General features: G+C 58.3%; 1 protein-coding gene across 2 annotated transcripts in view; it reads right to left on the reverse strand.

Moving 5' to 3' along the window:
* Positions 1 to 2,276: 2,276 nt before the first annotated feature.
* The window catches only part of CDH4 (cadherin 4), a 525,471-nt gene continuing 501,191 nt past the window's right edge, over positions 2,277 to 26,556 (reverse strand). For both annotated transcript variants that reach the window (XM_057703942.1, XM_057703945.1), the window contains 8 exons: positions 18,407 to 18,592; positions 12,390 to 12,643; positions 11,765 to 11,907; positions 9,512 to 9,745; positions 8,405 to 8,638; positions 8,176 to 8,315; positions 7,554 to 7,718; positions 2,277 to 5,958 (listed from right to left, as the gene is read on the reverse strand). In XM_057703942.1, coding sequence (XP_057559925.1) covers positions 5,752 to 5,958; positions 7,554 to 7,718; positions 8,176 to 8,315; positions 8,405 to 8,638; positions 9,512 to 9,745; positions 11,765 to 11,907; positions 12,390 to 12,643; positions 18,407 to 18,592 — 1,563 coding nt within the window. In that variant the 3' untranslated portion in view covers positions 2,277 to 5,751. The remainder of the gene's footprint in view (positions 5,959 to 7,553; positions 7,719 to 8,175; positions 8,316 to 8,404; positions 8,639 to 9,511; positions 9,746 to 11,764; positions 11,908 to 12,389; positions 12,644 to 18,406; positions 18,593 to 26,556) is intronic.

Raw genomic sequence — 26,556 nt, forward strand, 5'->3', positions numbered from 1 at the left:
GCGCGAGTCGGGACAGCTACGCGTGGTGCGCGTGCGCGCCTGAGCCTGCGCCAGTGCGGCGGGGGGCGTGGCGGGGGCGTGGCTTGGGGCCGAGGTCGGTGGGCATTTGGGGAGGATGTGGTGGAGGTGGTGGGTTGGGAGGGAGGGTGGAGGGAGTGTCCTACCAGACTCAGGCCGCGGGCGAGTGACCCTTGGCACGGACCACACCCCACTCCTTTGGCCCTTCAGCGGGTGTCCGGAGCCTCGTGCTTCCTCAGTGTCAACCTGGAGGGTCCTTTTTTTGTGAGGCCTAATGCTGTCCAGAGGAGTCAGTGCTTATGAGGCCCTCAGCCTGCGGAGTGCCCCGCACTCCGATACAACCTCTGAAGGCCAGAGTCAGGACGAGGTTACTGGCACCCAGGCCTCCAGGAGGCCGCTGGCCGGGGCAGCCGGTGCAGGGGAGCGTGGGGTGGTCTTCAGGCGTGCCGGACAGGCCCTCTCGCTCCAGGGCCGGCCCTCCCTCGGCCCTCTCTGGGAGCCTCGGGGCCTTGGTTCCACCCACGAAGGGGCTGACTGGAGCACTTCCCCTGCCCCCACCCACGGACCCAGGGACCAGAAGAGGCCGCTTCCCCTCCGTCGAGGCTGCTTAAAGCTGCAGTTGGGAGGGTTGAGAGGGACCCCCGCTTGTTGGTAGAAGTGGAAAACGGTGCTTTTAATCAGAAAACCAGCCGTCTGGGGGAGAAGGCGGGCTCAGTGTCCCGTGGCCCACGGAGGGCCGCTCTGTACCCTGCCCCCCAGGGGCCTCACGTGTGCACCTGGACAGCTGCCCATCTCCCAGCACGTCCGTCCCCCAGTCCACCCCGCCCCTGCTGCTGGCTGGACCCGGCCGCCTTGGAGCAGCCAGGGCACCTGTGAATCGAGCGCTCTGAACACCCTCCTGGGCCTGCTGTCCACGTGTAGGGGAGGGATGTGCCCTCTCTCTGGTGAGATGACGCAAGGGAGGGCCCCTGGGTCTCAGGGGAGGGGCTGCCTGGCTTTCCAGAGGCCCCAAGCTGGACTTCATGGTTATTTAGGCCAGGCCCCTGCCTCAGGGACAGCCAGTCCTCTGCTGTGGGTGGGTGGGGGGGTGACCTTAAGCAGACTGCCCCCCCCGGTCCTGGCCACGGGGGTCTGATTACAAGGAGCTTGTGCCCACTCACAACGGCCTGCCCAGGCCCACAGCAGTGGCCTGATTGTGAATGTTATTAGCTGTCACCCTCAGAACTAGCAAGTGCGAACCACGCCTGCAGCTGTCAGCTGTGCCTGTCGTTAACTGAGTGACTTTCTGTCCTGCAAGTTGTCGTGGGTGTGGAGCCGGACCCGAGGAAGGCCTCGGAGGGGTGGGGGAGGGGAGTCAGAGACCCAGCTCTGCCTGGGGCTGGGGGGCGAGGCTGGGAGCCTGGACTGAAGGGTGGGTCCCCGGGGCTCTGGTCTGACTGCGCCACTTCGGGGGTGAGCTGGGCGCCCCGCAGCCTTTCTGAGCTGTTTGCCTGAGGCGGGCAGCGCCCCAGCGCGGCTGGCTCTGCACCCGGGGCTCCCCTGTGCGGCTTTGTGACCGGGGAGGTGGGAGCTGCTGTGCTCAGACGCAGGCCAGCAGTCTAGGGCAGGCTGGGGCCCATGACCAGAGCGTCTGAGGACGGGCCCCGCCCGCCTTTGGGTTTCCGCAGGCATGGGGGTGGCACTGCAGCTCAGGCTGGAAGGAAGAGCCCCCGGAGGCGGCGAGGAGGCGGGGCCGGAGGATCCGAAGCCGACCCACACCTTTCACAGTGCTAGGAAGGTGTGTTGCTGAGGTAGGAGGGGGAACACACCCACCCACCTTGCTTAGCAGTTTGTTAGCTTGGTTTATAGCTTGTAAGAACGTTGGCATAGTTAGACATATGGCCCGTGGGTCTTCATCTGTACACTTCCCCGGGGCCTCACACATGCGAGGAGTGGGCCTGGTTCTGCTGCCTTCCGTGCCCTCAGAGCCCAGAACAGAGCCTGAGACACAGCAGGTGCTCAGCTGTTTGCTGAGCAAACACATCCCACTCTCGAGCCCCCGTGCTCACCCGTCTGCCGTCCCTGAGCGGATGCGAATACTCGGAGAAAAACCAGCCAGGGTGAGGCCGACTACTTAAAAGGGGGGACTTTATTTACTGCCCTGGAGCAGCGCGGCAGGGCCGAGTCCCTTCCGCACACTACAGGCTGCTGCTTGGTGTGCAGCCAAGACCGCCCGGCACTGAAAACACATTGAAAACATCAACACTCTTCCCTTTTTTCCTTTTTTTTTTTTTTTTTTTGGTACAAAATGATACAAACAACAATACAAAATAGTTGTGCTGTTGACGATTACAAAAAAAGTTGGAACGTTTGTCTAACTGCGCGATGCTCAGAGTTGCAGTGTGAATACGTCATACTCCAGTATCTTTCCCCAGAACAACCACAGTCATGCGGGCTGCTACACATTTTGTCCGTTTTCAAAAAGAAACATGCAAAAAAAAAAAAAAAAATCAGAATGGGAAAAGGAGAGAAAGGAAAAGTGAAACGCGTTCCAATTATACACAGAGGTGGTTCCCCCACGGGATCTCCCCTTCGCGTGGGGCCTGTCTTATGTACACCACGTCGCAGAGCCGTTTCACAGGATGCTCTGGTGTGGGAGATGGTGTTTGCTTTTTTGGTGTTATTCCTTTTAGCCTTGGCAAAAATCGAGACTCCCCTCCCTGACTTTTCCCTTGGAGAGAACAGAGTTGTCATCTCAAAGGCCTGTGTGTGTTGAAGGTGCTCGCAGCAGGGAAGCCGGCGCGTCTCGGAGGCCTGACGACTGGCCGGTACCCTGACACTTGGGTGGTGGGAGGCCTGGCACCTGGGATGTTCTGAAAGACACAGGAAAGGGAAGGCCCGCTGGGCCAGGAGTAGGGGTGCTGAGGCCTGACAGGCACGGGGGCCCCGGGCTGGGGGTGCCCGTTGCCCGAGGCCAGGGTGTTCTTGCACGTGTCTCCTGTTCACAAGAACAAAAATTCGCTACAAGCACTGAACCTGCCCTAGCACTTCGCCAGCGCCGAGTCCAGGCCTCCCCTGGCCGTGTCCCCTGATCAGACCCGCCGCTTCTACAAGCTACGGAAGAGAGACATTTGACACTGATTGTGTGTTTAGCTAACGCTAACTTGTTGGTTGGGAAGGAGTTCCAGGATGCATCTGGGAGGGGGTGGGAGCCTCCAGGGGCAGCTCTCCAGCTGCCTGGAAGCAGGGATGGGCATGAGAAGCCCCCCTCTGTTGGCATGCCCCCAGCCGGCTGCCCTGTGATGTAGGCAAAATGCAGGGGGCCTGGCAGGGATGAGAGGTGAGGGGGAAGGGAGGCGGTGAGACGGATGGCTGTGTCCGGCTCTCCTGGGCCGAGGCAGGCGGGGTGCCGGGTGCCCCAGGGGCCCGTGGGCTGGTGTGCCGGATGCCCAGTCCCGGGCGGGGGGCTGGCACAACTACGCTAGGCCGAGCCCAGAGCCTGGGCACCGAGGAGGCCTCAGGAGCCCAGTGAAGAGGGCCCACAGCTGTCCGGGCCCCCCACCACATCCACACTTAGAACGTCAACTGGAGGATGAACTTTCCAAAATCAAACAAAAACAGAAGATTCTAGCTTACATCTCACCAACCCTGACACCACCAGCAATCCTGAATGGCCATGCCCCCAGATGCCAGGACAGTCCTGGTTGGCTGCCTGACCCTGCGTGATTTGCATAGCACGGCTTCAGAGGGGGGCGTCCTCTCCCCTCTGCAGGCCCCCACACATCTGTCTGCCTGGGTGCGTGGGCGCCCGCCGCCTCCATCTGCCTGTCCACCCGTCCCTCCCCGGCAGTCACGGACAGGGTCGGGATGGACGGAGCCCAGCACGGGCCTCCCTCAGGCCACAAGCCCGAGCCCGTCTCCCCAGCTCCGCTCCGGGAGACTGGACAGAGTCCGTGATGAGTTTGGTTTGGGGAAGAACCCTGATGTCCAGCGGGGACACACCCACGCGCGCGGCATATACACGTGAACACGCAGGTTCATCTTTGAGGCTGAAGCATGGCACTGGGATACGGTGTGGGCTGGACCAGAGACCCCCGTGGAGAGCATGGGAGCATGTGCGCCCTGCCCCAGGCCCTCTGGAGGCCTCCCCGACCCCAGGAGCAGGTGTGCCCAGGCCTGCCCAGGCCAGTGGGACCTTAGGCCCCTTTCCTGGGGAGCCCAAGAGCTGAGAGCAGACAAGGATTCCCCCAGGAGACGCCTTTGAACCCAGAATGGCTGTCACTGGGAGACACCTGGGGAAGAGTTGCCCCGGGGCCTTTTCTCACCCAGCAGACAAACACAGCAGCGGGGACACAGCCCCTTTCGCTGTCCTGCAGAACTGACTCTGGAGTCTGGCTGCCCCTCAAGAGGGCGCCTCCAGCTCTGAGAGCTTGAGCAGCTAACTGACTGGCCCAGTAGCTGCTGGTGCTGACGTGGGTCCAAAGGACAGGAGACTGTTTCTGGCGGGCGTGGTCCAGACGCATTTGCGGGACAGATGGCACGTCGATGATGGGGCCATCCCGGCATTTGGAGCAGACCCTTGCCATCCACGTCAGCTCACAAGCATCAGAAACTCCGGTCCAGAGGAGCAGGGCAGGGGAGGAGACTGCCGGAGTCTCCCTCTGGTCGTTTCCAGCCCCCTGGAACCCAGGTGAGAATCGGCTCTCCCTGTAGTCTGCACAGACCTGCCGGTGGCCAGAGGTGTCCAGAGCCACTGGGGGTTTGGACTGGTAAGTGTTCGCCGGGCCTTTGATGCAGTCCCTCGGGAGTCTGATCGAGAGGGGTGGAGGGCTCATGCCTGGGTTTGGTGAGATGCTGGCTGGTTTTGGTTGTGGTTTCTTGGGACACTGTACTCTCTTGAATCAAAGGCAGTGGGGACCTGGGTGGCGTTCAGGGTCACAGTGGGTCCCAGGGGAAGCCTAATGGTTGACTAGGGCGCCCTGGGGATGGCCAAGGGCAGAGATGGGGAGCGTCAGGGACAGCCCCGGGCACCCTCCCCCAACAGCCATTTCCAGCATCTGGGAGCTGGGGCAGGAGATGACTCTGCGAAAGCCAGACGGCACCGTGGGCCTTCGGTCCAGGCGCTCAGCCCGCCCCAGGGGGACTCGCTGCTGGGGAGCTGAAGGTGGGGTCTCCGGCCTCCCACCTGCCTAGGGGACCCCCAAGGGGCCCAGGAGACCCTGGCTGTGTACAGCAAAGCATGAGGATTCAGAAGGGCTTGGACCCCAAGTTTTTTTTTTTTTTGTCAATTTTGTCAAGCAAGTCACCCACTTTTTTTTTCTTGATAAAAGATGGAAAAAAAGGATACCTTCTCCCCAATTTCTTAATTAGTGCCTTCCGAGCTGGGACGAGCTAGGGTTGGGGGCTCAGGACCGGGTAGGGGACGTGGTCTGTCTGCTTACTTCTAGTCGCTCCTGAGTTTGAGGGAATCTGATACGTGTACCAAAAGGCACTTTCATTTTTTTTTTCAACAGTGCTTCTGTCCTAAGAAATTCAAGTTAAGACAGTGCCTCTCGCTCTCCTTAGTGCCGAGTCAGCTACCGTGCTGGGCACGGCTGAGGGTCGACAAGAGTCCATGCCAGACAGCTCAATGGGGCGGCGGAGCCAGGCGCCCCTCATACACCAAGCGACACGGCCGCAGGGAGTCGGGAAGGCCCGCTGCCTCCTCCAGTCCTGTGCCTCCCTCCCGTCCGTCTGTCCGTCCGTCCGCACCGGTTAGTCCTCCTCGCCGCCTCCGTACATGTCCGCCAGCTTCTTGAACCTGGGCCCCCAGTCGTTCAGGTAGCCGTAGTCCTGGTCCCCAGAGCTGGACGAGTTGAGGGAGCTGACGGAGCCTGCGGTGGAGCCGCTGCCCTCGTAGTCGAAGACCAGCAGTGAGTCGTAGGGCGGCGCCGTGGGGTCGTTGTCGGCCGCGCGGAGACCCTGGGGGCCGCGGAGACACAGACACGGGGTTAGGGGGCTGGGGGGGCGACGGAACAGGGAGGGAGCTGGGGAGGTGGGTCGGGAGGCGCCGTTATGGGGCCTTGCATACAGTAGGTGCTCAATAAGTGCACCCCTGTGTCAGGTTAAGGCGGCTCAGAGACCCGAGTAGGGGCTCGGGTTTACAGAATGGGCCGTGGAAGAGGCCTGGGGGCGGCACACAGCGGGAGTCGGGAGTCGGGAGGGCCGGGCGGGGCTCGTGTGAGAGGTCGGCCTCCGCAGGCGCAGACGGAAAGGTTCTTGAGTCCATGATCCTTGCCACAGGTGGGACAGCCCTGAGGGTCCCCGCCAGCTGCGGGAGTCCCAGCAGGATGGCCCGTGGTTGGGGAGGGGTACTTCTCCATTATTCAGTGCCGAACGGTTTGTAGTTTCCATTTTGGCTTTCCTCTAAGTCGTTTAAAAGTGGGCTTTTGATTGTCGATTGGGGAGAATGTAGGTTTTGGAGTTTAAAATATACTTTTACACGGTAGACGGTAAATGTTGTCTAAGCTGAATTGGCTTTTGGGCAGTTGTAGAAGTTTCATTTGCGGCCTGGGACAGGATGTGTTTCGGGGAATGTTCTGAGAAATCTCTTTGTATCTCTGTCCAGCCATTCTGGGGGTTCTACTCTTTCAGTAAATCCTTTTAAAGTTAGGTTCTGACATAGGTGGAGAAAGAAGTGTTGTCAGCTCCTCTCAAAATAGAGCCGTGTTAGATACAGGTGGTAAACCTGCAGCGCCCATGCCGGTTACACGGGGCACGGGGGGGCACGCCCGTCTGTGGGAGCCACGGTGGGCGCAGAGGTCTTGACCACCCGGGACGCGGCTGGTGGGGGAGAGCATCTGGGGTGTGGCCACGTGCCCGGCTCGCACTGTCCCTCTGCTTTCCCGCAAAGGAAGGTGGACGCAAAGGCGGGAGGTGCACCCTTGACGCCCTTGGACCTGTCAGTTGGGCATCTCGGGCTCAGCTTTAAGAGGTGGGTCAGCGTATCTTGTAAAGGGGATGATCAAAGGCTGGGACGTTGTTGGCTGGGGCTTTGAAGCTATGTTGTCTTCAGACCCCAGACGTCAGAGTGGCTGCCATGGGCGCGAGGTCAGCTGGCAGCTGGGGAAGGACGCCCACCTCCCAGGTCATTCCCAGAGCCCCGTGCGTGTGTGTGTGTTGGGGGTGGGGCGGGGGGCGGCCTGTGTGTCTGGGTGTTGGGGTTGAGTGGACACCATGGAGGCCTCTCCCAGTGGCTGCAGACTGGAGGCTGGGGTTAGAGCCACCTCGCCGGTCCCCTTTCTGTTCCTGCCACGACTGTGGCCTCAAGTTCCCACAGTCTTCCTAAGCCCTGCGTGTTCATCCTCACCCGAGGCAGGGGGCGGGGTGGGGGTAGGTTAGTCAGGACCCCGAGGGAGGGGCTTGGCCCAGGGCCCCCCGCTGGCAGGAGCAGGGCCGGCTGGAACCCAGCGGGAATCTGCCTCCTGACCCCCACAGCAGGCCCCCCAGAGAAGGGGGCTTTCTTTGTCCATGTTAACGGATGTACGCACCCCCCCTCCCCGCCGCGGGGAACCCACCTCATTGATGAAGTCGCCGATGTCTCCCGGGTGGGGCACCACAGGCCTGACCGGGTACTGGGGCTCGGCGCCCACCGGCCGCTCGTCCACGCGCCGCACGCCGGGGGCCTTGCTCAGCACGTGCTCCACGGCCTCCGGCTGCTGCAGCTGGCTGAGGTCGTAGTCCTGCGGGGGGCGGAGCCATCAGGGCAGGCGGTGGGGGCGGGGCCAGGCAGAGAGGCCAGGGAGGCCACGTCCACTCCTGTTCTCTGACTGGGCTCGGAGCACATCCCCGCCCTGTTCCGTCCCCTGGTCTGTCCTCCCTGAAGTGCTCACACCGCCTCTGCTCATCCAGATCCTGCCCGGCCTCAAGCACACGTGGGGTCTGTGCCCCCAGCTGCCTCCCCCCGGCCCATCTGCTCGGCTGCCGCTACCTTCCTCGTTTGTTCCTCGGAACAGCCGCACCTGAGGCTGCTGTTTCCCCCTCTTCACGGGGGTCATCAAGCCTTTCTGGGGCGAGGCTCGCCCCGCGTCCCCATGACCCGTGGGGGACCCAGAGGGCAGCGGGCAGCTCCCAGGTCCACCCTCCCCGAGCCTTGGGTGCAGGCCGGCCCTGGCGGGGGGTCCGTGCCGTGGGCCTCACCTGGTCCTCCTCGCCGCCCCCTTCCTCGTCGTACTTGAGGATGTTGTCGCGCACGTCGTCCTCGGGGTCGATGAGCAGCTGCTTGGTGTGGCGCTCCTTCTCCCGACGCTTCACCCACACGACGAACAGCAGGACCATGGCTGTGGGGCGGGGCCCGTGAGCCGGCGCGCGTGCGCAGACCTGCCCGCCGCCACCCCCCGCCCCCGGCGCCCGGCCGAGCGGCACTCACTGAGCAGGATGACGATGCAGAGGAGGATGGCCACGATGGCGCCCGTGCCCAGCCCGGCCGCCGCCACTGCGCCCACCGTGGTGCAGTCGCCGTTCTCGTCGCACGGGCACACCTTGACCTTGATGACGGACGTGTTGGACAGGGGCGGGTTCCCGGAGTCCGTGACGATGATGGGGACGTCGTACACCCCGGCCTCCAGGTACAGGAGGCGCAGGCTGAGCTGGGCGTAGTCACCTGGCGGGAGGCACAGGATGGGTTCCGCTCAGTGAGCGGCCGGCCCTCCTTTCTGCGCGGGACGAAGACGCACACAGACGCGCACACACGCTACGTGGTGCCGCAAGGTTAAGAGATGTTGGCAATTTAAGAGCAGAGCAATTGCAGCACGTAGGATGGAGGAATCATTTCCTTAATATATAAAGAGTTCTACCAAATCAATTAGAAGAAAAAACCTGGGACGTCCCTGATGGTCCAGTGGTTAGGACTCTGCACTTTCACTGCAGGGGGCACGAGTTTGGTCCCTTGCTGGGGAACTAAGATCCCGCAAGCTGTGCGGCATGGCCAAAGGAAAAAGGCCAAAGGGGGAAAAAACCCTCAAAGAAAAATAGGCAAGGACACTGAACAGATAATTCACAGAAACTAAAAACGGCCGACAGATATATGAAAAAATGTACACTGGTGATCAGAAAATGCAAGTGGAAACTGATTTTGACTAAAAGATTGGGAAAATGCTTTTTAAAACAATAATATTCAGTGTTGGTAAGGGCTTGGGGAACAGGCAAATGGTATCAGAACCTCGGAACTGGGATGCCTTCTCTACCAAGGCCATGGCTAGGAAACTTGTTGGTGGGCGTCCCCTCATTTGGTGACCAGCACAGGAAGTGGTCTGTCTGTGCGCACTTACTCAGGGATGCTCAAGGCTGAGCTCCTTAAAATGGTGAGATCTCAGCCTGCCCTGGAGGCCTCCTTGGTGGCCAAGCCTTGGAGCAGACAGCCCCCCGCCCCCGCCTCGGGAAGGGGTGACAGGCCCCTTGGGGGCTGCACCCCAGACTCAGTCCAGTTTTCCCCGTGGCCCGGCCGCTAGTGGATGGGTGCCTGGGGCAGGCTCACCATTGAGGCGGGAGATGGTCCAGTTCTTCCGCACGCTCGCCGGGACGAAGGGCAGCTCGAAGACGTAGGGGCCAATGTTGGGGTCCACGTCGGCGTCGGCTGCCGTGATGTTGATGGCGTTCAGGCCGGGCTTCTCGCAGATCTGTGCTTCCTTGGGCAGCAGCTCGGGTGCGTTGTCATTGATGTCGATGAGATAGATCTGGAGGGTCCCGGTGCCGCTGGCCGGAGGGATCCCTGTGGGCCCGACACGGGTGATCGCATGTGTCACTCCTGGGCCCCATGACCACAGGCCCATGGTGTGTATGGGACCACCCCCAGCCCCACCCAGGCCAGATCACAGCCCCACCCAGGCCAGACCACAGCCTCTACCAGGACAGACCACAGCCCCACCCAGGCCACAGCCCCACCCAGGCCAGACCTCCAGCCCCACCCAGGCCAGATCACAGTCCCACCCAGGCCAGACCACAGCCTCTACCAGGCCAGACCACAGCCCCACCCAGGCCAGATCTCCAGGTGACCACATCCTCACATGCACACCGACATTGCTATACGACACAGGCAGCCATTCAGCTGCACACACGTTTGAACAGCACACGCCTGCAGACGTGTGGCCATCCCCATCCCGAAGCCACGTCCCCCACCCGCCGTCCCACCCCTGCCTCGGCCCAGGTCCACAGTGTGGGTAGAAGGGTGCTGGATGGGCAGAGACTCCCTGTCTGTCCTCCGTGTTGTGACCGTGGTACTGCCCTTTCATGGCAACTCCAACCCCGACATTAAAAACCGTGTTTTTGGCGGAGGTAGGCGAGCACGTAGAACATGCACCCACAGCGCGTCCCTGTGCTCGCCCAGGAATGCGTCAGAACACGTTTGAGGTGATGCAGCTCGGCGCCTGCCTTTGAGAACTGCTGTGACAGGTGGACGATGACACAGCTCAGTCAGGAGGAGGACAGACGGATTCTATTAGTGGGGTGGGACTTGCGCTCCGCTCCTGGTGTCTTCCACGTGTTTCCCACCGCTCTGGCCATGGGTTCATTAAAATCACCTTCTCATCTAATCTCAGTGCTCCAGCTGCTGCTCAGAGCAGCTTTCCCCGACTAGGGCCTGGTGCTCATTGCGGCAGGTGGGTGGGGCTGCTGGGATGGTCACCAGGTCCCAGCTTTCATCTGCTGTTGACCAAGCCTTTGTGCCGTGGCTACTCTAGCTCCTGAAGCTTTATTTACACAGCTGTTCCCAGAACCCAGTTGGCATTGGCCTGCCACAGGGCCTTTGCATGTGCCGCTTCCTGACTCTGGGACTCCCTGCCCCGTCCCCTGGCTTGTTCCTTCTGGTCCTGCAGGTCTTGGCCCCACAGCCAGTCACCCGTAGCCAGTAGTGCAGCAGGAGGCTCTGGTCACTCTCCCATCCCCCATTTTGTTTTCTTTCAGCATCTCCTGGTCCCTGGAATCACTTGGCTGACTTGTTTCACACCCATCTCCCTGGGGCACAGACTGCTCAGGCGCCCCTCATACCCATTTCCCCGTTGTTCCTATTAATGAAAGAACTGGAACCCCAAACTACCTGCGCTCATCACTGCCCAACCAGAAGACCACATTTCTCAGCATCCCTTGCAGTGAGATGTGGCTTCATGACTGAGTTCTGGCCTTCATGAGCTGTGAGTGGAAGTCTTTAGAAGGGCTGGATGTGTCCTTGACCTTCCCTCTCCTCCTGTTTGCCAGAGTGTGGTCATGATGGCTGGAGCACCAGCAGCCATTCTGGGCCATGCTCCAGCTCACCAAGGACACGGGAGTGGCCAGAGTGAGCCTGGTTTCTCACACCCGACCCAGGGCTGCCTGCTCCCAGCCTCTTTCATGTGGGAGAAAGTAAAGCTCCATCTTGTTGGGATTGCCATCATCACTATGCAGCCAAACCTGGTTCTGGCTGACACACTGGCCTCTGGAGTGTTGGCCACGCAAAGGAGGGGGCTCTCGTCTGTTCTGCTCGCTGACGGGTAGTGCCTGGCACACGGCAGGAGTCCAGGGAGTCGTAACAGCAGTGGTAACAGTGCCCAGCTCCCCTGGCGCCCACGCGAGAGCGAATGACCTCGGCACCTGTGCCAGTGAACCGCGGAGCACAGGGCTTCGAATGGGAGAGGGAGGGGCTCCTGGGGCCCTGGTGACCGAGGGGGCCCAGCTCACGGCTCTGCGCTGGCGCCCCCCACCTAGCACCTCGCCCTGCGCCGCGGGCCCCCCTCCGTCTCCCCGCCCCCAGGTGCACCGTTGTCCGCCGCCAGGAAGGTAGCCTCGTAGACGTGGTTTTTGATGTAGAGAGACTCGCGGTCGAGGACGGCCGCCGTGCTGATCTGGCCGTTGGTGGCGTTAATGTGCAGCCAGTTTGCTGGGTCCGACAGCTTTGAGTATCTGCGGGGGGAGAGGGAGGGGTGAGACGGGGGGCGGGGGGAGCCCCTCCTGGCCGCCTGCCTAGAGCTCGCGGTCCCGCCCCCCCCCCCCCAGCCCACACTGGGTCCTTCCACGCGGGACGGTGGCAACAGTGGCTGGAAGTCCCTGAGGAGGACGGGCCACTGAACCTCACAAGCACCCTGGGAGGCACATCCTCCCGTCGCCCCCTCTACAGGCGGGGAGACGGAGGAGCAGCGAGGGCTGGTGACTCGCCAAGGGGGTCAGGACCCGGCTGCCTAGACGTGGCTGAATGTCCTTCCAGCTTTTTCCACCATCCCACGTCGGGGCACCCGGCGGCCGGTGAGCCCAGCTGTCCCTGGACTGGGACACCCCAAGCACCCCCCGGGGCGTTTTGGGTTGCAGGTTTCCCTGGGCGTGGCGGGACTCTTCTCTAGGGAAAATGGGGCCCCTCTCCTGGGGTCCAAGGGGGCTGTGTGGCCCACCTCACGGCCTGCTGCATGAACCGGTCGGGGTCCACGGCCGAAAACGTGGTCAGCACGGTTCCGGTGGGCACACCCTCCTCCAGGCGGATCAGCTTGTGGTTCGAGGGGAAGTAAGGGGCCTCGTTGATGTCCATGACCGAGATGGTCACCCCCGCCGTGGACTGGAAGGACATCTGGATCCCGCTGGCCAGGGGCGCCTGGTTGGACACCATCACTGTCAGCATGAATGCTCTGTTCAGCTCGTAGTCGACTGCCTGCAACGAGAGGCACACAGAGGGGACCTGGGGTGGTGCCCGCGGGGCCGGCAGGGCGTGGTGCCCGCAGCTGCGTGGTCTGCACTGCCCCGCGCTGGGCCCCGGAGGCTGGTCCCGAGGGACGCTGTCCCCCAGCTTCGGTCCTGGGCTTCCTGCTCTTAGGCCAGTGGGAGGAGAGCGTTTGGAGTAAAGGACGCCACACCTCGCCCTCTGTCCCGCTTCGTGGCGTGGCAGCAGCTGGGCTCCTCCGGGGCCACAGCTTCTGGGACACCCTGCCCCCACGGCTCCGGCTCTCACGGGGCGCTGGGGGTGCCGAGCCCCGCCCTGCTGCCCGCGGCCTAGCGGGTCGAGACCCTGGCTGTGGTCTGTCCGGTGCCTCACCAGGTTTGGTGGGTGGAGGGTTGGCCCCCAAGGATACGCCCATCTAGAGCCTGTGAATGTGACCTTTGGCAAATAGGGTCTTTTTGAAGATGTAATGAAGGTAAAGGTCTTGAGAGGGAGTTGCCCTGGGTTGAGGGGCCCTCAATCCAAGCTCGGGTGCCCTGTGAGTTGGGGGAGGGGGCTTGAGACACGGGGGGGGCCAGGTGAAGACAGAAGTGGAGGCTGGGGTGACGCAGCTCTAGCCAAGGGCACTGGGGTTGGCCGCAGGCTGCCAGAAGCCGACAGGTGGGAGGGCCCCGCCCCCCGCCCCCCCTCCCTTCCCCTCCCCCCTCCAGCCTCGGGGAGCCCCGCCCCGCCAGTGCTTTGCTTTTCCATGTTTGGCCTCCAGCACCGAGAGAAAACATCCTTCAGCTGTGACCCCCTGGGTCCGGGGAGCTTGTTACGGCAGCCCCAGGTCGCCAGCGCAGCAGGTCTCACAGGTCTTCACCTCTGTGTGTCACCCCTGCCTGCACACTCTTTCCCGTTAACGCACACTTTGGGGGTGTCAGGACCCCGACCGATAGATGCTGGTGTGGTTCTGTTGTCTGCAGTGCTACAGTCTGCGGGGTGTGATCGGTCTGCGGGGTATTTTTCACATTTTGAGGAGGGACGGAAGCTGCACGGAAGCACCTGGGGCCCCGAGATGCGTAAGTATTTGTGGCAAAGCGTGCAACAGTCTCGCTGGAAAACGAGCCACACGGCACACGGCAGTCGCATTTGAATAATTCTGCTTAGACCCTTGGAAGTGCCACGTGCCCGAGACTGCTCACAGCAGCGTCACCTGTGCCGTGCACAGAGGACGCACGCTGGTGTCGGCCCCAGCGCCCACGGCGCTGGCTGCCTGAGGGGATACACACCCTGGGGACGTTTGCAGCTCAGAAAGAAGCAGGAAGGTACACGGGGAAACAGGGGGGATCCCCGGGGGGACGGGTGAGCAGAAGGGGCAACGTCCACCACACGCTGCCTCCTGTGTGCGGAGGAGGAGCGTGAACGTGCACGTGTGTCTGCTCACGTTTGCAGAGAGGGATGCTGAGAGGGTAGACCACAGACGGTCACCCATGAGCACAGAAAAGGGATGGGGTGGAGGCAACACCTGGGGTGTGAGTTTGCTGCGTGTGTTTTGCCACATAGCTTTGGGTTTGGAGCCATGTAAAATCTTACAGGCTCACGTTTCAGGTATTACGCGTAAAACTGTATGTGAAGCAATCTCTGAAAACTAGAGAGAAACTGAATTATATTAAACTAACTGTATATCAAAGGTAATGTAACTTCCAAGAAAACAGTGGTTTTAGATGGTAAGTCCTTCATGGGGTTTATTCTAAGGACAACAATTACTGCAAAGAAATCTTAAATTCATTTGGTCTTCTTGCTGTTGGTAGTGATTTTGGATTTGTTATTTTTTAGGCTTTTCAGGTACAGTTGGCCCTCCATATCCATGGCTTCCGCATCCATGAATTTAACCAACCACAGATTGAAAACATTTGAAAAAATTCCAGAAATGTCCAAACAGTAAAACCTGAATTTGCTGCATACGGGCAGCTATTTACACAGCACTGACGTTGTGTCAGGTATTACAGGTTAAGGTGCACGCGAGCACATGTGTGGGTTGTGTGCAGACGGCCATTTGATATCAGGGACTTGAGCATCTGTGGGTTTTGGTGTCTACCTGGGGGGGGGGGGTCCTGGAACCAACCCCCCACGGATGCCGAGGGCCGTCTGTATATCGACTGTATGTTGTAGGTTAAAGTAAATAAGCAGTTTTGTTAACATTGTTAGAGACCAAGATTTTCAGGGTAAGAGAAATGAGGTGAAGTATAAAATCCACAAAGTTAAGTAAAACTCTCCGAGGTTCAGTGTGGATGAAATGATCACGTGACTCGGGGCAGTAAATCTGAGATGGTGGCGAGCACACGCCCCGCCCTGACAGGGCCCCGCAGCAGCGGTGGTAGCAGGAGTGAGCACCTCTGGTGTCCACATGTGGGTTTCTAAATACCACTCCTCAGACGTGAGGCGGGAAATCAGCAAGACGAACCCGGGTTGTCCACTTGGGTCCCAACGCGAGGACGTGGCGGAGGCGCCCAGAACCAGCCGGGGGAGGTGCCCTAGCCAGAGCTCAAGACCAGTAATGACTGCAGCTGGCCAGAGCGCACGCAGTGTGGAAACAGTGCAGGCACCCCAGCCAGGGTGAGAAAACAAGGAATGCAGTGTCAGTGACGGCTTTGGGGTGTATCCAGGTCCTCACCGCTGGGGTCTGGGAAGAGTCACTTTCCCTGGCAAAGTGGACTTTGCAGGCACCATGAAGTTTAGGATCTTGAGCTGGGAGGCGGTCCTGGACTGCCTGTGGGCCCTGCATGCCATCGCAGCGTTGTTATAAGAGGCGGTGTGGGAACGGGGGCATAGGTGGTTCTGGCTTTGAAGGTGAAGGAAGGGGCCAGAATCCCAGAAAGGCAGTGCCCCCAAGGGAAAGCGTGCAAAAGGAATCCCCCAGAGTCCGCAGGGACCCCGCCTTTCTGGAGCCTTGATTTCAGCCCCGTGAAACTGAGTTTGGACTCCTGACCGCCAGAGGCGAGCGAGGGTAAACGTGTCGTGTTAGGTGATTGTTACGGCGGCCACTGGGCCGAGGCCGTGTTGTGGCCCGTTGCAGGCGCACCAGCTCTGCTCCCAGAACCGGAAGTAAAGGTGGAGAGTGAAGCCTCATTCTCTTCTCTTCTCTTCTGTTGAACTGTATTAGTCTCGTGGTCCTATTTAGTGGCTTAAAACAACACAGGCGTGTTGCAGCTCTGGAGGCCAGAAGTAAACATCTGGGCCGCTGGGCTGAGGTCGGGGTGCAGGCAGGGCTGCTTCCCTCCCGAGGCTCCTGGACGCCTTTTCCAGCTTGTCCCAGAGACGCCTGTGTTCTCAGCCCCTCCCCCCATCTTCAGAGTGGCAACTCAGCCTCTTGCAGTCTATTTCCGACCTCCGCTGCATCCTCACGTGTCCTCCTGTAAGGACCCCGTGATTACACGGGCCCCCGGCTTATCCAGGGCAACCTCCCATCCCAAGATCCTTTATACTTAATCATATGCACAAAGTCCCTTTGCTACATATGCACAGATTTGGGGGACTGGGACCTGGGTGGGCATCTCGGGGGGGAGGGTGTCATTCTGACAACTGCGGCCCGCACCTCAGCATCACCTCAGGGCTGTTTTGAACACAAGCATTCCGGCCAAGGACGGTACAAGGAATGATCAGATGTAAAGCACCATTTTATGCTCCTAATGAAGACATTAACTTGGACATGACCATCAGCAGGTGGTAAATCCAACAGGTGGAGGTTGGTGGAGAGCTGTGTTTTGCAGACTGCTTGCTGGTCGTAAGGGGGAAGAGTCAGCTCCGCGGCGACGGGAGCAGGTGCCAGCACCGGAGCCCGCGGCTCAGGCTCGGGTGGCTGTGTGCGGGACGGCCGGGCTCCGCATGGTGGACGGGTGGGCCTTTCAGGTCTGCAGCCCTGGTTACAGGAAAGGCAGAGAGCAAGGGACCAGGTACACCACGAGGAAGCGGTCGGACAGGCTCGGCACCATGGACCCTGCGTCTGTGGCAGGTCAGAGGTGGGGGAACGTTCTAGATTCTGAGGTTCAGGAGATGGTACAGCTGCATGCAATGTGGGGGCCCTGTTTGGACCCCAACTTGAAACCCGTCCCACAAAGAGACAGTTGTAGGGAAACTAAGGGAAACGCCACGCAGACCCCTGTGGGAGACCACGGTGGAGACGTGCTTGGCTGTCAGGCACCATGAGGGCATGTGTTAGGTGCGCAGAGGTCCAGGAGTTAGGAACACCCTGCAGCCAACGGGGACAGAGTGGCATGGCGACACGCTGCTGCCTGCGAGTGCCGCGGCAGGTGAGGGTGCACCCGTCTCTCTGCAGGTGTGCCTGGAAACGTCCGTGATGCGTAGCGTGACACACTTCTGCTTAGCGGGGAACTGAGCGCCTCGTGGGACCGGTGGTCCTGGGGGTGCTGGGGGCGGGCCTGCTGCGTGCCCGGCGAGAGGCGCCGCAGCTGACCTGGTCCAGCCCTGCCTGTGGCCGGGCTCCCGCCGCAGCTCAGCCTTGATGTTTTGTATGTACAGTCGTACGCCTGGCGCGTCAAACCCGTGCCGTCTCGGCTCCTGTTGCTGATAAGGAACCGAGCACTAGAAGGAGGCGTTTATGAAGTGATAGCGCTGGGCGGGTCCCCAAAGTGCAGGGCCTGCCCGACGGGGGCCTGGAGGCGGCAGCGGAGATCGGGGTTCTGGGCCCGACACCCTCCTCCTCCTCCTCACTGTCCCCTCACAGCCCCCCGGTGGCCTTGGGGTACCCCCTTCCTCTGCAGGCAGGGCCTCCTCTTCTGCTGAAGGAAGGGGTGTCCTCTGCAGACCCCTGGGGAGATGCCACGTCCCTCCTTGGCGCTTGCCTTTTCATGGCTGAGGTCGCCTCCCGCCCCCCAAGAACTAAGCAGCTGCCGAGCCTCCGGACCCTCCCACACGGCCCCCCGAGAGCTGGCCGGGGATGGGGGTGACTCTGCTTCAATATACTGTTTCATAAAATCATGGGGGATTTGTCTGTGAACAAGGCACTGAAGGACGTGATCTTCCTCCCCTGTGTACCGGCTCGTGTCCCTGGAGGACAGGGAATGATGCTGCGTGTCATGCATTAAAGGCTCTGTCACCCGTGTGAGCGAGGATGCCTTCCAGAAAGACGATTATGGCCAATAAAAGTGCATAGGAGGTGAAATAAAACATATTTGTAATGGAGAAATCAATAGGTAATTTGCTCCAACAGTTTCAATTAGAGGCCAGACTCACGGGTCTCTGCTAGGCTGCCTCCCGCAGATGTGGCCCCGACCCTGTGCCCCGGGGCTGGGTCTGCGCTCTGAGGGGCAGGGCTGGGGGGGCACCCGTGCACGCAGGGGACCCGCGACCCCCAAACGGGCGTGCTTCCCAGTGTTCCCGCCACCCTGACCCTCCTTGGGGTACCGGGGTCCCAGCTTGCTCACTGCCTCAGGCAAGCCTTGTCGCCACCCAGCGGGAAGCAAAAGAGGCTGATTCTTGGCTTTTGAGCCTCAGAAGCTGAGGGCCAGGTGTGAGGGAGAAGACGGGAGAGGTATCTTTTGGGGGGTGGGTGGCAGGTCAGGCCTGCAGAGTCCCTGGGGGTGACAGGACGGGTCCTGGCGAGGCTGCCCCGCCCCCGGCAGGTTGGGCGCAGTCCTTTGCCCTGAATGGTGGTGTGGTGTGCGCTGGACCCCAACATTTCTGTCACATTTCTCTCAGGGCACGTGGCAGGGGCAGAGCGCGGGCTGCCGGGCAGGACGTGAGGCGAGCACCCACCTTCACCACGGTGACCATGCCCTCGTTGGTGACGGGGTCCGTGCGGATGCTGAAGTGGCCCGAGGGGTCCCCGCTGATGACGCGGTAGACGGCGTTCCAGTTTGGGGAGTGGGGCTGATCTCGGTCCATCACAGTGAGGTTCGCGACCACCGTCTCCACCCGGCCTTCGGGGACCTCCCCCGCGTACTGCGAAGTGTAAGAGGAGACCACGTTAGCAAGCGGCGTGGAGGCTGGGGGGGCCGGAGGGTCTCTGCTCACCCCGGGGGGCTCTGCCTCCAGCAGCCCCCAGACACAGTGATTCCCACGGCTCGGCCCATCGACCGGTGGCGTCTAGAGAGGGCTCCGCTTCCTCCAGCTGAGGCCTGAGGCTCCTCTGCACGTATCTACCTGCCGCTAAGCCCTGCCTGTGCAGGCGCGCACACCAGCTCTCCCCACGTGCAGCCAGGGGACCGACGCAGATACCCGCGGCCTGCGAGAGACTCAAAGTGTGCTTGCAGAGTGGGAAATGAACAGGAGTGGGGAGGCAGCTGCAAAGGCCTCCTGAGCTCCGTCGTCTTTGGGCTCCTGCCATCCCTGTGGTTCCCGACACGGGCCCGGGGCCTGGGTTCAGCATCTGCAGAGGACCAAACACCGAGCCTCCGCCCTTCCTTTCCTGCCGCCGCGGCACAGTGAGGGCTGCAAGCCACGCCCATCAGTGAGTGTGGGTCCCGTGGCAGCGGTCGTTACGGGCAGGCAGAGACTGTGTGTGTGGGGGTGGGGGGGAGTGCTGCTGGGGTTGGGGTTGAGGTGGGGGTAGAAATCTGAGCACCTCTCACCAGGCGGGAATGACTATTGTGCAGAGGTGGCCCAGTTCAGAGGAGGCTGAGCTCAGTTTACTGCTCTGCTGTCAGTCTTGAAATTCTTCATAATTCATGATCATGTCACTGTTCGGTGTGCTTTTGAGCCACAAACCTGGAGACAAAGTTTGGGCAAATATCCAGGGATTTCCAGTTGTGTTCACAGCAGTGCAGCCCTGATGACAGTTACCACGTGGCCACTTGTGCCAGGCGCTGCCCGTGTGTTATTCTGCTGGTTCCTCAGGATAACCCCATTCTTATCCCCATTTTACGGATGAAGAAACAGAAGCAAGAGAGATTAAGAGAGCTTGGCACAGCCCAGAGGAAGCACAGCTCAGGGAAACCTCCTAGTGACTGCTGGAGCCTGGATCCAGCCATGCCTGAAGACAGCGCAGCTTCTGTGACACGAAGAGATTCTCTTCTTGGGTAAGTTGCCAGGGTCAGGTAGTGGACATCAGTAGGCTGCCTGGCTCTCCAGCACCTTCTGAATTCCCTTCCTCGTTTTCCAGAAACGTGCTTTCTCATCCTCCTCTACAGCCACGACCTGGTCAGGTGATCTAGAACCTGCCAGCGGGACACACCTGCGTGACTCTGATTCAGAAGAGAGGCAGAGGGACCTTGTGCTTTGGCGCCTGAGGCGGCAGGAGGCGGGTGGGTGTCCAGCGATGGAGATGGGAGCCTCGGTCTACGTGTCCTGTGGTGGCAGTAGGTGGGGGTGTTCCTGGACGAGCCCCCCAGCCTGATGCCCCTGGCCCTCAGGTTTTGTGGCCATTCATGTGCTGTGGCGGCTTCGGTCTCTGCTGAAGTGATCAGGGTGGATTCTGCTGCTGTCACCTGACGGCCCCCCCAGCCCAAGAGCTGGGTTTCAGATGCACCCGGCGGGGCCCTGCTGGGCGCCTCCACCCACTCTGCTCTGGTCCTGTGGTTTCAGGGCACAGGGAGAGCTGTGTCCCAGAGACCGATTGCTTCCAGACTTCTGGGTGAAGTTTATTGGAAATGTCTTTTTTAATTCATGCAAATTTAATAAAGGTTCACAAAGAAGGGCCTTAAGCTGGTAAGTCTGGTTTAGGATTTTCTTATTAACCTTCCCCTAGCCATAGTGAGTTTTTAATTTTGGGGGGTTTTCAGGCACAGGGAAAGCCTCTCCCATGCCCCAGGGGATGCAAAGGCAGATACTTGGGAAAGGAAGAATTTGAAGCGTGTCGGGAGTGGAATTTCTCCCCTAGCTGGTAATCCAGAATTCACACATACCCCCTGCCGAGAGGCAGGGCGGATTTCCTATTGGCGCCTGGGCCTTCCAGCACAATCCCAGCTCCTCGAAGAAATCCGAGTGGCTCCCAGGGGAGGGTCAGATTAGCAGAGCGGAGGATTTGAGTGGGGACCGTGAAGCCCAGCCAGGATTCAGGGAAGACCCCTCTGCCGGGATGAGAGGCCTGAGAATGGCAGACCTGTCCCCACAGACCTGGGGACCCTCAGGGCACCCACCCCATGGGGGACGCCGAGCCCCCTGAGATGGTGCTTTTGTTTCTGTCCCCAGTATTCGAACCGTGGCTGGTCCTACTGCGGCTCAGGCCTGAGGACCTGCCCCTCCTGCAGCTGCCTCCTCCCTGGGCCCTGGACCCTGGACCCTGGACCCTGGTGTGGCCAAGGGGGTTAACTGCGAGGGGCGTGACCCCGCCTGGTCCCCTCCCGAGCTGGGAGCTCAGGGATCTGCCCTGGAAGCCCTGTCCAGCCAGCACGTGGTTGAGGCCCTGCCCGCCTTGGAGCCTGCGGGGCTGCATTGGCTTCCATTGGAAAGTGTGCATTTTCCTCTGACATTTCGATGATGTTAATTTTAGTTTTTAGTTTTTTATCTGCAGCCAGAGTTTCCAAGTGTCCCCTCCTTCTCTCCTCCCCGCCTGGCGTTTCCGAGCTCCTCTCTTGTCACTTTTCCGCACCGCAGGGCCTGGGGGCTCTGGAGGGAGGAAGGTCCCGGCCCAGGGATGCGACCAGAGCGTCGGGGCGGCTGGTGGGGGGCGTCGGGAGGTGGCGGCGGCACAACGTTCCAGATATTTTAACTTTTGAAATTTAGTTTCCTCTCCAGTAAAACAGTGGCGATTTCTGTTGGCTTCTGAGCTTAGGATCAGAATCTGACGGGCGGGGCCCGTGGCTCGTAACCGGGGTGGCGGGGGACCTGGGGCTGACGTCCACCCTCCTCCACCCACAGGGCGGAGCCCGGGGCCCAGGCCGGGTGGGGGCTCTGCAGCCGCGGCCCCGCCTGGCGGTGCTGCTGTGAGAGCAGGTGCGTGACGCCGCGGACGGGCCCCTGGGGACGCCAGCTCAGGGAGGACCCGGCTCTTCAGCTAAACCGCCTGGCTTTTTGGTTCATAGACAGGCTTGATCACTCCCTTTCCAGAAAGAAGGGTTACTGGGCACTTATCCTCTTCCGTCTTCTGGGAACCCTGGGAGGGGACCCACCATGAGCTCATTCCTCCTCTTTAAATAGCCTAATTTTATTCATGCTAGCTCTGGAATGGGGACTAGGTCATCCAGTCAAATATGCAGAAAAAAAAAATGTCCTATCAGGTTTGGTCGTAAACGATGCGCCTTAAGGACTCCCATCCTCTCTTTCTTAACAGATGAGGAAACTGGACTTGGAATGAACGTTTTGGCATCTCCGCTGAGAACCGCTCACCCACTGACGGCAGAGCTGGGACCCTGTCTGCTCAGCTGCCCTGCGATGGAGGCCAGCTACCACCCGCGGCGTCTTTACGGCAGGGAACACACGTCCCTGTAGATCAGCAGGTGCTCCTGGTTTCACCGTGTAACGCTTAGGTGTAAAGAGGGGAAAACATTCTGATGCTCAGAGAGGTCCAGCTATCAGCCCAAGGCCACACAGCTAGGAGGGACCCCGGAGGGTAGAATGGGGCTTCCTGACTCCAGGAGACCCTCCTGTGGGCCTGTGTGTGTGGGGGTGGTGAGGGGCTGGGTCTCGGGGCTTTGCTCCAGGACCTGAGGAAGAGGCAGCGGGAGGCCCCCGGGGCCGGCTCTGAGGCTGTGTCCTGGGGGCCTCGGCCCTGCCCCAGCGGACCCGCCTCACCCTTCAGGGGTGCTGAGCTCAGGGCCCCTCTGACGGCAGGCCAGCCTTGCAGTGGCGGCAAGCGTGGCGCAGGCGCGGAGCAGGCAAAGGGAAATGACTTGTAATTAACATTTAAGAATAGGAATCGGATCACGCCCCCCCCCCCCCCGCCCCCGCCCCATCTCTTCGGCTTCTGCTGATTGTTCTTGATTAAGCTTGATACAAACAGCTGGTCTGAGTGTGGGGGGTGGGGGGAGGGGGGCAGCCCTGGGCCTTCACCCGCCCACCCCCGCTGAGCCCAGCAGACCGTATCCGGAGCCCTGCCTGCCACCCATCCCGAGGGGACGTGTCACGTGTGACCCTGGGACATTAGCCACCCACCCAGGCGCATACACAGGCACCCCCACCCCCCAGCCCTGACTGTAAGGAGGCCGGCCTCTACCTGCTCTCCTGGCCTGCAGGGCCCGCCTACCTGAGGCCGACTGGGGTGGAGGAGGGGCAGGGGCGTCTCTGGGAAGAGGCACAACCGTTCAGAAAGCCCAGAGGCGGGTCCTTCTGATGAACCGTCCCGGGAACCAGGCTGTGCCCACCTTTCCTTCATCTGGGCACGGAGGCAGGAACCCTCCCCTGCGATGTGCTCCAAGCCACCTCCTTGGGTCACGTGCACACTCTGTCCTGGGTCTCAGTGCAACTCCTGGGCTGCCCGGTTTTCAGACGTGTATGTGGACCCAGGGGTCGCTTGTGGACCCTTTCCCCGCCCCTCATGCAGACGCCCCAGCGTGGACACGCGATCAGGAAGGTTCCCTCCCCGCCCCCCGCCCCATCCTTTCCTCACGGGCCATCCTGGACCTGGCCTTTCTGGGGGATCCGTGGGTGTTTCCAGTGAGGCTGGCGTGCGGGGCAGACGAGGTTCAGGCTAGAAGCAGGAAGAGCCACGTGGGGGTCAGACCAGGGCTCGGGACAGTGGGCAGAAGGGGTCCCCCGTGGGCCTGCCCTGCAGGAGCGCAGGCGTGGGGCAGCCGTGGGGCCCCTCTCTGGAGCTGCGGGAGTCGGGGAAGCTGGGGTGGCGGTGGGGGCGGGAGCTGGGAAGGCAGGGATGCTCCCTCTCAGGAGGGGATAGAGACCCCTTTGGGCTCTTGAAGGACGGGGGTGTGGTAGGAAGGTGGGCCCAAGGGAGCAGATGTGGGTTGGACTCTGTCTCATTTGTGACCTTGGGCAGCCCGGCATGAACCCTCTGGGCCTCTGTTGTCTCTGGTGGGAAAAGGGGTGGCAGCTGTTTTCCTGGCAGAGAAAACCCTCTTCTTAGGAAATACACGCAGAAGCATTTAGACAAGAGGGCGTCACGCATACGACTGCTTCTCCAGCAGTTCAGGAAGAACCTGTGGGTACACCTACAGGGAGCCGCCAGCACGCGGGGTGGCGTCGACGGGCTCGACGTGTGCGGCTGTTCTTTTTTTGTTGTTTTAATTGAAGTATAGTTGATTTGCGGGTGCACAGCAATGTGATTCAGTTATACATATATATGTATATGTTTCCCCATATATATATTAAAAAATACTGGGTAGAGCTCCCTGAGCATGACAGTAGGTCCTTGTTGGCTACCTGTCTTATATATAGGCGTGCGTATCTGTTGATCCCAAACTCCTAATTTATCCCTTCCCCCGCTTTCCCCTTTGGTAACCATAAGTTTGTTTTCTAAGTCTGTGAGTCTGTTTCTGTACTGTAAATAAGTTCATTTGTATCAATGTTTTAGATGCTACATATGAGTGATATCATATGATCTCTTTCTCCTCTGACTTACTTCACGTAGTATCATCATCTCTAGGTCCATCCATGTTGCTGCAAATGGCATTATTTCATTCTTTTGTTACGGTTGAGTAATATTCCATTGTATATATGGACCACATCTTCTTTATCCATTCATCTGTTAATGGACATTGAGGTTGCTTCCATATCCTGGCTATTGTAAGTAGTGCTGCAGTGAACATTGGGGTGCATGTGTCTTTTTGAATGATGGTTTTCTGCAGATATATGCCCAGGAGTGGGATTGCTGGGTCATATGGTAGCTCTATATTCAGTTTTTTAACTAACCTCCATACTGTTCTCCACAGTGGCTGCACCAATTTACATTCCCACCAACAGTGTAGGAGGGTTCCTTTTTCTCCACACCCTCTCCAGCATTTATTGTTTCTAGATTTTTTGATAATGGCCATTATGACTGGTGTGAGGTGATACCTCATTGTAGTTTTGATTTGCATTTCTCTAATAGTGATGTTGAGCATCTTTTCTTGTGCTTTTTGGCCATCCGTATGTCTTCTTTGGAGACACTTCTGTTTGTCTTCTGCCCACTTTTTGATTGGGTTTTTTTTTTTTTTTTTGATATTGAGATGTATGAGCTGTTTGTATATTTTGGAGATTAATCCTTTGTTAGTTTCTTCATTTGCAAATATTTTCTCCCATTCTATTGTCCTTTTGTTTTGTTTATGGTTTCCTTTGCTGGGCAAAAGCTCTTAAGTTTAATTAGGTGTCCTTTTGTTTTGTTTATGGTTTCCTTTGCTGGGCAAAAGCTCTTAAGTTTAATTAGGTCCCACTTGTTTATTTTTGTTTTTATTTTCATTACTCTGGAAGATGGAGCCTAAGATACACTGCTGCAATATGTCAAAGAGTGTCCTCCCTATGTTTTCCTCGAGCGGTTTTATAGTAACTGGTCTTTAATCCATTTTGATTTTATTTTTTGTAAGGCATTAGAGAATGTTCTAGTTTCATTCTTTTACATGTAGCTGTCCAGTCTCCCCATGACCACTTATTGAAGAGACTGTCTTTTCTCCATTGTATATTCTTGCCTCCGTTGTTGTAGATTAATTCACCATAGGTGTGTGGGTTTATTTCTGGGCTTTCTATCCTGTTCCATTGATCTGTGTTTTTGTTTTTGTGCCAGTACCATACTGTTTTCATTACTGTAGCTTTGTAGTATAGTCTGAAGTTAGGGAGCCTGATTCCTCCAGCTCCGTTTTTCTTTCTCAAGATTGCTTTGGCTATTCGGGGTCTTTTGTGTTTTCATACAAATTTTAAAACTTTTTGTTCTAGTTCTGTGAAAAATGCCATTGGTAATTTGATAGGGATTTCATTGACTCTCTAGATTACCTTGGATAGTACAGACATTTTGACAATATTGATTCTCCCAATCCAAGAACTTGGTATATGTCTCCATCTGTTTGTGTCATCTTCAGTTTCTTTCATCAGCATCTTATAGTTTTTGGAGTACAGGTCTTTTGTCTCCTTTAGGTAGGTTTATTCCTAGGTATTTTTTTCTTTTTGATGTGATGGTAAATGGGATTGTTTCCTTAATTTCCCTTTCAGATCTTTTGTTGTTAGTGTATAGAAATGCAACAGATTTCTCTGTATTAATTTTGTATCCTGCAACTTTACCAAATTCATTGATGAGCTCTAGTAGTTTTCTGGTAGCATTTTTAGGATTCTCAATGTATAGTATCATGTCATCTGCAAACAGTGACAGTTTTTCTTTTCCAATTTGGATCCCTTTTATTTCTTTTACTTTTCCAATTGCTGTGGCTAGGACTTGCAAAACTGTGTTGAATAAAAGTGCTGAGAGTGGACATCCTTGTCTTGTTCTTGATCTTAGAGGAAATGCTTTCAGCTGTTCACCATTGAGTATGATGTTAGCTGTGGGTTTGTCATATATAGCCTTTATTATGTTGAGGTAGGTTCCCTCTATGCCCACTTCTGGACAGTTTTTTTTAATCATAAATGGGTGTTGAATTTTATCAAAAGTTTTTTCTGCATCTATTGAAGCAATCATATGGTTTTTATCTTAAATTTGTTACTGTGGTGTATCACACTAATTGATTTGCAGATATTGAAAGATCCTTGCATCCCTGGGATGAATCCCACTTGGTCATGGTGTATGATCCTTTTAATGTGTTGTTGGATTTAGTTTGCTAGTGTTTTGTTGAGGATTTTTGTGTCTATGTTCTTCAGCGATATTGGCCTGTAATTTTCTTTTTTTGTAGTATCTTTGTCTGGTTTTGGTATCAGGGTGATGGTGGCCTCATAGAATGAGTTTGGAAATATTCCTTCCTCTGCAGTTTTTTGAAACAGTTTCAGAAGGATAGGTGTTAACTCTTTTCTAAATGTTTAATAGAATTCGCCTGTGAAACCATGTGGTCCTAGACTTTTGTTTGTTGGGAGTTTTAAAATCACAGATTCAATTTCAGTACTTGCAATTGGTCTTTTCA

The sequence above is a fragment of the Hippopotamus amphibius genome, chromosome 12 (assembly GCF_030028045.1).
Source record: "Hippopotamus amphibius kiboko isolate mHipAmp2 chromosome 12, mHipAmp2.hap2, whole genome shotgun sequence".
Lineage (NCBI taxonomy): Eukaryota > Metazoa > Chordata > Mammalia > Artiodactyla > Hippopotamidae > Hippopotamus > Hippopotamus amphibius.